An 11,026-nucleotide genomic window follows, 5' to 3' on the forward strand; every position below is an offset into this window, starting at 1 on the left:
TTAACCCCTCAGGGACAGGTATTAGAAATCTCTCGGCATTATAGAGTGGCAACATCCAGCTACTGATCGCGGGATTTCAGTACATGTTGCAGAACTTCCCGCTGGAAGCGCTCTAGTGCGTCGCCACACAAAAAAAAAGAAAAAAGAAAAAAAAAATATATATTGTTTTAATTTTCTGATTTTGTTCCAAAGAATGCATGCTATTTAGGCTTAAGTAAAACAAGAATAAAAAGGTAAGCATATATTATCAAAGGAATTAGGAAGTTTGAATTTATATACCATCATGGAAGACACAACTTTCCAATCATATATATGATGATAGCATATACAATATATCAGCTGTATGAATATCCACAAATAAAATAATACATTTAAAACAACCATATTTTAAAGCAATTATGCTTCTCAAAATGCAACATTAGGAAAGCATGTTATTACTAAGTCAGGACCTGAAACTTCTGACAGTTCTGAGCCAAACTTCCTGCACCTGAACTTCTAGGATTTGGTGCCTCTAGTTTTGCTCTGCTTTAGCAATTATCAGTAAATGATCAGTAACATACATAGTGTGTTTAGTATTATTCTGCAACAGCATGTAATTGACAGCATATGAAGTGTCTTTAGTGTTTGCTCTACACTGACAATGAACAGCTCTTTAGTAACACAATATATGTCTTTAAGTGCTACTCTGCACTGGCAGTTAACAGCATGTGATCAATTGCATAAATGCTGCTTTATATTGCACCAGCACATGATCTATAGCATGAAGGGTACTTCTCATGCTTACATTTACTGTTAATTGTTCAAGCACTTAAAAAATAATTTGTAGTTATAATAGTGTCTTAAATATTGAATTGCAACAGTAACTGACCAACAGCATAAATAGTAACTATAATGTATGTCCTGCTTTAGCAGATAACAGTGAATGATCAATAGCATTTATGACGAGTTGCTCTGCAATTGGCAGGAAACACTATAGTAGCAGCTTCTACTACAGATTTATGTGTTGGCCTGTGAAGGCAGTTCATCATTAACTGTAACAGGTAATTCCAAGAGCTGGAGAGTATACTGCCATTTGGAGAGTGCCAAGAGTACAAAAAAACTGATCAAAAGGGGCAACCTTTCCCTGTGCAACAGGTGCAATGGAATGTCAGTAATATGAATGAATATAAAAAAGCAAACAAAGAATAAAAGGAAAAAAGAAAAGTCCTGACTTGTATTATAAAACCATACATTAAACCATGAAATATACAATATCACTTTTCTCTCTCTTCATACAAGGCACAGTCTCTGGAGGGCACATGTTATGATTCTACAAACTATTATGCCAGCCTTACCTCAGTTTGTTTCCAATATGAGCAAATAATTACTTTCTTTTTTATTCTTTGATGATGGTAATATTCATTAATTGTGAAATAAAGCAATGTGTTTCTATGTTGAAGCCTTCTATAAACAAGTAATCTATTCTGAAAGCCTCCAGAAAAAAGAGAACTTCCTCTGTAATAATACCCACAAAAAGAAATTGAAAAAGGGGAAGAGAATTTGTGAGTGTGTAAGTGCGAGTGTGTGTGTGAATGCTTGAGTGAGTGTACACACTAGGGTAAGTTTATGCTTGAATGCAAATATTTTTGGATGTTCAATTGTCTGAGTGTGGCAGATGGTGAGGAAATGACAGAAAGCAAGTGGTTTGCAACATTTAATCTTTTACATTCTGATGTGCTGAACATCAGGAATCAGAGAAATGAGTGGGTATGAGTTGAGGAAGATAGTATATGTTACTAGGCTTTCTAGCAGAAAGACTTTGACACATGGTATAAAAATTATTTATACTACTTTATTATCAATTCAGAATGTTATCCATGTGTTTAGCATGAAGGAATATTACCCGAGTTTAAAGTAAAGGCAGTCTATGTGCTCTTAAGGCAATACTATACGACTCTCACTAACTTGGTGCAGTAGCCATGCTCTAAAAGCAACTGGCTAGTTCATTATACAAGATGTTCATGTAGTTTCCCATTCTTACCATGCTTTGTGTTTGTAATCTGCTACTTAAATTCAATTTACACCCAAACAGTTTACAAATATGGCAGGCCCCCCCACCCCTCCCCCCAAAAAAGGATACCATGCCAAGTTAGTGCAAGAGCAGTACAACACGTAAGCTTTTGTTATTATCCACTACTGGCATGTGGCAGATAGAGAATAAAAAAGAATGATCATGGTGATATAACAAATCTTATCAGAACATGATCAATGCTCATTTTCCTTATTGTGATCAACATGTCTTTTAAACCATACTTTTTTAAAAAGAATTAAAAAAAAAAAGTGTACACTAACCCTACTAGTGAACAATGAACTGAAGTAATATTTATATATTTATTTATATGTATATATAAATGAATGTGCAAATAATCTGTCCTAATCAATATGCAAGAAAGAAATTCATACTCGATATACACACTATAACTCATTCAGACTGTTTTGTTTGTACAGATCTAGAGAAAAAATTCCAAGCTTTAAATCAACTATAGTTTCATACCTGAAAATAAAGACATGTCTAAGCTGCCTGATAATATTCAAAAGTAACATTGCTCATGATTCCTAGGCTTCTTACTTTTTTCGGGGGGAAAATCAGGTCTAATCAGCAAACATTAATCATAAGACTGAAAGTCCATAAATGCATGTGACTAATCTGTATCACAAGCCTGTCCAATAAAGAGTTAATGAGAATGATTAGCAATGTTGAACTTAATGATGGGCAAACTAATATATGTCTTCCATATCAACATCAAGTAATAGCATTATCCATAAAAAGGTGAGAGGTGAAAACCAAAATCCTTCAGCGTAACTTTTAAAAAGTGAACTATATTAATAAAAAACATGTTTTCCAAATTTTTGAGTAACCTCTGATATTCCTATGGTATTCTGGATAATCCATAATTGCTACAAAATACAAAATGATATGATGTTTAAAAACCAGAAAATGGTTTTCATGATGAAAAAAAAGCCAGCTGATTGTTTCCCAGACAATTTCCCAATATATTTTCCATGACAGAATTTTGGACAATACAGATTCCTAAACCACACCAGAGATTTCAGGGTGAGTATTCAATGCTACAATTTCATGAATAATGTTTCAATTTATTTCTAAATGATTGTAAAGACTGTAAGGTAGTGATGCACAAAGACACGGAAGATGAAAATAAAGATACACCTTCAAAAATTGAAAGAAAACTGAGAGTGAAAGAGAAAAAAAAAAGAGGAATGAAGAATCTTTCGCAAACTGTCTTGGTTAAATATCTCTTAAACAATAAACATGATTCATATGAATAACAAATAGGATGCATGATATAATGTACGAAAAAAAGAAAAGAAAAAGGGATGTCCAATCTTTAAAAAAAGGGGTAACTTGTGTAATCTACTTCATCAGATTTCTTACCCCTTTTAAAGGCAGACATCTCTTTCCTTAGTTACATGGTGACCTGTTGTACCATATCTATAGCTCTGTCCAATATCAACACATTTCTTAATAGTACAAAACAATGCAAAACATCAAGGTATCTCCAAAGCAAATGGTTAAATTAAAGTGATTTATATGAATAATCAAAAATTAATATACAAGTGCAGACATATCTTGTTCAGGAAACAAAGATGAATGTGAATAATATGGTTTTACAAGAACCCTGCAATTAGCTTCAGACCTCTGATCCTAGTACACGATAAAGAACAAAATATGCTAGCATCTCATGCATGCAGAAGCAACAATGCATATGATTACAAATACAGTAAAAGCTCTTTTGATTATCTATTATTCTTTCTTTCAACACATCTCTTAAAATTCAAGGAGCTATGCATTTCTATCTCCTAAAATATTCAATGAAATAAAATCTCACATTTAATCACATTTAAAAACAGTAATAAAAAAGAAACAATGACAAACAATTTAAGCTGACAAATATTTTTTTAAAGGACAAGTAAGGAAGTACAAATAAATACTTTGATCTCCTGGCAAGTAAAAATTTACCAAAGCTTCCCATGCAACAGTATTGGGTTAGGCAAAGAACACTACAAGAAAAGATGACAGCAGAGGAATCAACTGTAAACTGTATAGTGATAGAGAGAAAGAGAAAAAAGATTCCAGTTCCATTTCCCAAACTTAGTCTTCCTTATATAATGAAAGTCAACTATACAGAAAAAAAATGTCATAGGAGATGCATCTAACTTGACTATAATGTAGTTAAACTGATAAAAAAAAACCTTTACTGGACACATGGAGGGAGATAATATTTGCAAGTCACCAACAGCCAAATCACTGAAATTTGTAACAAACCATATTGTGATCCCATGCATAAAATATATCTATTGGTATACAAAATAAAACATGTATGCACACTGATCGCAAGGAAGTTGATTTTAAGAAGTCAACTTCTTCAACTGCTATCACATTTATCACTCTTGTTGCACATGCAGTAACACTGACACATTTTCTTCTCTTACTCATTCTGCACACATACACATGTAAAGAATTGAAATGTGTGTATGTGTGAGTAAATATGTATGAGAAAGTGAAAGCAGATGAGAAAATAGACAAAGTGAGGATGATTGTAAGTCTGTGTTTAAGTTTGTGAGTGAGTGTAAATGTAAGGTTATGTCTGTAGGTAAAAGGTAATCAAGGAAATCTAATTAAAGGCACATACACTCATAATAATATCATCCACTACAATCCTATTTGAGATATATAGTAACTGGATCACAATCCTCTATGCCTTTATTCATCTTTGTTCATGGTAACTCCTGTAACCAATTTTACCTTATGCTACTTCAGTATTACCCAACACCCAAGGATCTAAGGCTGTTCATGATTCTTTAACATTATGCAATGATTGGAGCAGTAAAAGTCATTCCATGCCAGTGAGAAAGTCCCCTATTGCTATTGTCCACATCCAAAAATTTCCTAATACTAATTTTTCTGAGAGCTGGTGATTTGGTGTTACTGTAAGGCCACTTTTACATCTATTCAGTAGGATTAGGGGTTGCATCAACAGTAGAGGCATCGCTGGCAGCTGGTGTCTCCACGGCTGAGGAGGCTGAGGCATCTAGCATGGTTGAAGCTTCGCCATTACTTGCTTCACCCCCTTCGTAGAATGTCATCGTCTGCAATGACACATCACATTTAGAAGGAAACATATGGTGAGTCAGATTAACCCAATGGCGCCGGGTATAGCAAATTAAAAAAAACTCTACGCTCTGGCGAACGGCGGCAGCGCGCCGACTCTGAGCGCGTGATATCGGTACATCAAGCCGAATCATTGCCTCGGGGCGTTTTGGCGCGGCGCCGCTGCGGACAGCCGCACGCCTCACATCGTGCGTATTGTTATGACGGCGATAGCCGTGACCCGTCGCCATTGGGTTAAGGTACAATGAAGAGGAAATTCTCCAGAGAGCATTTATCCACAAAACCATGAGGACATTTTTTTTATTTGAGAGAATGCATCAATGAAAGTGATTTATAATGAAAACAAATAAAAATTAAGAGTTATCAAGAAATTCCTAAAAGATTGAGTAATTAATAAAAGATTTTGAAATGTCTTCATTCAGCCAGAAAGAGAACATTCATTATTGCACTTTGGCTAAAAGCAAATGTATGATACACTACTAGCATCATAACTTCTAGCTTATAAAGCACAATGATAATGTAAATAATGGGTGAAAATCATAATATACCAAAGTCAAATTTAAGAAAGGCCTACAGAGAATAAATATAGTTAGCTTAAAAAAATGTAAGTAGTTCATGTTTAGGATTTATATGTTAACCTTTTGCCGCAGGGTGGCATGTACGTACATGCCATGGAGCGCTGGTCCCATTTTCTGGGGACATGTATGATCATGCTGAGCACACTATGGCGCAGACATGATCTCATGGCAGCGGGGCCCGGGCCACTATGAATACAGCCCGGGAGAGAGGACCACCCGGCGGCATTAGGTTAAAATATTAACTGTTTTCCCTTCTCCTCTAACTATTAGTATAATCAAATACAACAAAAACAAGATTAAACCAAGAAAAAGTTAGCTAAAATATTTTCTTTGTTCATATATTCCAGAAAATCATCATTCATTTAATTTTTCTTAGTAAATATGTTATGTAGAAAACAAGTACATGTGAGTATGGCTAACTTCATAATGCAAAAGATGTACCTTAAGTGTTTCAATTAAACCTTCATCACCCTTGTATATGAAATGTGTCAATAATATCTTCTGCATTATGATGTCACACATTCTCATTCATATTTTCTTCTATACTTGAGACTATAAACTAAATATTAAATTGAAATTCCCTCTATTTCCACAGTGGTAAGAACACTCTGTATGTTGGTGTCCAAAGGGATGTCAGGAGAGGGTAGAACACTTGTACAAAATATTATCTTCAAAAGGAATAACATGAATGCACATGCCTCAAAACAAGGTTAACCCAATGGATCCAGATGCTTCTGCCAGCACATGGCCCAAAATACAGGCATTAGGCTTGTGTGAGCGGCCAATCTGATGGGTGCGAGGCCTGTAGGCCAGGAGCAGGCAAACACTTGTGGGCGGTGACAGGATTCCATGCCTCCCCTTTGCAATGTTATTTTCTCTTTTTCTGCATGAGCATATATAGCTTTTTTGCTATTTTCCAAAGTCCATATTTATCATTTGATCTGCTTTATCCAGATGGTAACAGACTATTTTCCAGGTAGCCCAGGATCCTGAGAATGGAAATAATGTCTTGACTGGAGCCAGCGCTCTTCCATTCCTGGCTCATGGACAATACATTCCACATTCGTTTACTGGTGGAAATAATGCAAAAGCTCCTTCCTAAATGGCAAATGAGTCAAATTATCCTCAAAGAGGATTGTGCACTCATGGCAAATTTTATTCCATCACCCGTCTCCAGCCGAAATGCTCATAATGGCATGTTTATGTCACCCGCCTCTCAAGCAAATTATTTTCATGATGTGATGGTCACATCATCCAGATCGTAAGGGTTAAAAGATGTTAATGTGTAAAAAATGGGATGCTAATAAATAACTCATGCATTAAGAGGACAAATTATCCATTAAGAATAAGAGATAAAATAATTTTTCAAATAAACATTAAAAGTCAACCACAAAAAGATAAAAAGAAAGAAAGAAAGAAAGAAAGAAAGAAAAAATCTCAGTAAATAAAAATACATATCTTTTCACTCACAAACACATACACACTACTAGCGTGTGTATGTGTATGTGTGCTTATACATGTCTGTATCTGTGTTTGTATGTGTCCACGGGAGTGTGAATGTGCTTGTGTGCCTGTACCTGTTTCAGTGTGTACCTGGATTTGAGTATGCTATGTTTTGTGAGTTTGTCCTTGTCTGCTTATGTACTACTTTCTGGGGCTGGGATTCTTGAATGCCAAATGACAGAAAACTGTATGAATTGCTACTCTTAGATAGTCAACAAAGTATTTACAAGTGATTTTACATTTGCCCAAGATGATGACAAAAACTCATAAAGAACAAAGCCTAATATTCTGTATCTAAATACTGAATTTCAAAATGCATTTCTAAAGGGCGTCATATATGTTCAGTTGAATTACGCAAACTGCCTGCACAAACTCGTCTTGATAATACAATACTTGCCCTAACCCTTGCAGCAGCTTACAGAGATCAAAAACCCAATAAGAATTTATATGAAGAAAAAAAAAATTGACCCTGTCAATTCTGTATTTCAATCATTCAATCAATCTATCTATCTTGTTCATATGCTGATACCTTCAACTGTTTATTTGATTACTTTTACTCTTGCCTTTCCATAAACTAGGGGGTGCTTGAAACAGTTTGATATATCTGCTTGTTATTCTATACTATTTTTCATCTCATAGCTGTTTATATCACAATGGCAGCTCTGCATTGAGTGAACATGTCATGCTTCTCCATAATTGCTCAAACTTGGCTTACACCGACTGAATTAACACAGGCCTCAAATGGGACTTGCAGTTACACAAATTGGCCCCCTACACACATAACTGAGCTTGTGTAAGACTCTGGTGATTTTTGGCAACATCCAGCTGCTGGGCGTGGGAGTCCGCAACATGTAGCAGAACTTTCTGCTTGATGTGCCATACCATACCCACACAACACGCGTTTTTTTATGATGGCTATACTAATGACCCAGCAATAACTGGTTAATAATGCAATGACAATCTTGAAAGATAAGCCTTCACAGTTTAGATATGACTGAATTTTGCCATTATACAAAAGTGAGCAGCCTGTTTCTTTTCTTGTGTATTGATGTACTGAGCCATTCTCATTATCATTCAAATGATTATAATTAAACAATGAACTGTCATATCGGTATAATGGATTAATTATTAGCTATTTACACATTTAATTTGTTTAAATTCAATGAAATGTCTTAAAGATAATTTTGTAAATTGAAGGTATATGTTTATAAGATGTCCTTCTGAAAGAGAATTTACCAATCATTCAAGAGCCCTTGACTTTCTTGCAAACTAATATCGTTTTTTTTCACTATAATAATTCATACCTGCATTGAATCTTTCCTACCTTACAGTGGGCCTCTGGCTCTGTGACTAGTAAAAGGTTAGTGAGTCTTAACCAACTGTGATTAGTCACCAAGGACACAATTACTAGTCCTACCTCTCTCACCTGTTTATCATTTTCCTTGAACTTTTATACCTTTGGATAGATCTTTTTCATTTCTTCTTGCTATTAGCATTGCCATAATACTACAATCATTCTAATGTTCTAATAGTATTATTAATAACAGTAATGATACTAATAGCATTTGAAAAGTACTTTCCCCAAAACTCGAGGAATGATTCAATCAAGGTCATGTGGGTCTTACCAACTGACTCCTTTGGTGACTGAGCACTTGTGCAACAAAACTACAGTAAACAGTACATGTATCCTATCCATGGGTGAACATAACACCACAGAATAGGTAATATCATATTAATTTATAGCTTCAAAATTTTTACTATCAGCCCTCTCCTCAGTGTGGATACAGATGTAAAATGAGTGTGGGGTGGGGGGGGGGGTGATAAAAAATTCTGCTACCCATGGTGAATCCCAGCCCCACTGTCCAATTTTATCAGTGTGTTGTTACCTGTGTTGTTACCTGTTAAAGGCACAACCTTAACTACATCAGAACTACATGCACTAGCCACAGGGCATACAATTTTCACGACTTCTACGAGAAAGGCTGCATAAAGTGATTAATGCAAACTCTGTAAACAACAAATTATAAAAAAAGTGCCAAATTCATTTCCACAAAGGCCGCAATTTGTATGAAAAAAAACTCACATGTCAAAACAGTCTGGTGACACAATTTTGAGCTGAGGTTGAAGAATGCAGCAAAGACAAAAGAAGGAAGACCAACCAAAATTATTTTCTAAAAGAACCATTTGATTGTAGAAAAATTGACAAGATAAGGTTGTGCATCACTAAAAAATACCAAGGTTTCTTGGACAATGCTGGCAAGTTGACTAGTATTGGAAAATTCCCCATCCTTATGTATTTCTTCAATAACTATCAGACTGAAAAAAAGTCTATAAACAAATCCCTGACTGTAACCATGATATCCAGACCAAGTTCACCTGCACTGGCCTGCATCAAGAGTTACAGATTGGAAAAGAGAAAGCCAACCAGGGCAATTTTTCCTGCAAGGAAACAACAACTACATCAGTTATAAAAAAAAAAGAAAAGAAAAGAAAAGAAAAAGAAAATATGAATTAACAACAATAAATAGAATTAAATAAATAAAATCAAGGACCAGGCATCCAAGATACTGAACATAACTACTAGAAAAAAAAAAGAAAATTCCTACTGGATGGTGAGAGGAGAAAGAAAGCTTTACATAACATAATCCTCAAGATCCATGATAATACTAAAGGTTTGCTAAAATAACAGAGTGAAAAAAGCTGTGGCTACTTAAAAAGAAATTAAAGAAAGAAAGAAAAAAGAAAAAGAAAAAGAAAAAGAAAAAAAAAATGCATCTTAAAAAATCTTACTAGTGGCTTGTTTGTATCTCTATAAAGGAAACATTTAATTTTCTGAGAACTAACAAAATCCATTCACTTGTAAACATACATGCTTCACTCTTGTGTCACAGTTATAAATGTCATACATAAGACCATATCTGCAGTGTCCTCATCTGCAATTTCTTGCATTTGAGTAATTTCAAGTTTAAGCTAGCTAATAAATTTATCAACATGCATGCACAACCCATTGTTGATTAGCTAAAATGCCAAATACTTCTTGTATTCATATTTGTAACTCTTCACATTTGGCCATTTAAGCAGTAATTATTATATATATATTTTTTTTTTTAGGCTCAAAATGTAATATAAATGAAATCAAAATGTAACACAAATTACATAATTGGCAGCATTGATAAATGGGTGATAAACAATCCTGTGAATTTCTTTACATGACTTACATTTATCTTTAACTCTGAAGAGACTGTATGATTATTTTTTTTTATAAGAAAGAAGAACTTATGAGAATAATAAATATACAAGTTTTTGAAGTTTATCTAAAGGCAGACAGGCAAATAAACACTGTCAGAGCACCACCAGAACAATACATAGGACTTTGTATACATTTTGATAGGCAGCAAGTGATCCTTTGAATGTACTTTTATAATGATTATCACTGTCATTGTCATTGTTATCATTATTATCCTTTATTATTATAATTATTATTACTGTATTATCATTTACCATTATGTTTTGATGTGGTGAACATTACCACTGTATGAATAACAATTTTAACAATAATGATATAGCTTAGTGGTAATGTAAAAATCAATTAAGTATATTATGAATATGTAGTACAATAGTTGTCTTTAGGATATTTAACCTATAATTCTAGCATATGATGTCAATTGGCATTATATTCATATAATTTCTTATACATGTAAATAAACTGTAGTGCCACAGGACACTTTAAGTACCATTTAGTTCCATCAGTACAATACTCTGAGACAACATGTTT

General features: G+C 34.3%; 1 protein-coding gene across 4 annotated transcripts in view; it reads right to left on the reverse strand.

Annotated features, from left to right (window-relative positions):
• Nucleotides 1-226: 226 nt before the first annotated feature.
• Nucleotides 227-11,026, reverse strand: part of LOC125038404 (pleckstrin homology domain-containing family F member 2-like) — a 31,947-nt gene continuing 21,147 nt past the window's right edge. For all 4 annotated transcript variants that reach the window (XM_047631921.1, XM_047631922.1, XM_047631923.1 and 1 more), the window contains one exon: nucleotides 227-5,148. In XM_047631921.1, coding sequence (XP_047487877.1) covers nucleotides 5,008-5,148 — 141 coding nt within the window. In that variant the 3' untranslated portion in view covers nucleotides 227-5,007. The remainder of the gene's footprint in view (nucleotides 5,149-11,026) is intronic.

This window comes from Penaeus chinensis, chromosome 24 (genome assembly GCF_019202785.1).
Source record: "Penaeus chinensis breed Huanghai No. 1 chromosome 24, ASM1920278v2, whole genome shotgun sequence".
In the NCBI taxonomy this organism is placed as follows: Eukaryota; Metazoa; Arthropoda; class Malacostraca; order Decapoda; family Penaeidae; genus Penaeus; species Penaeus chinensis.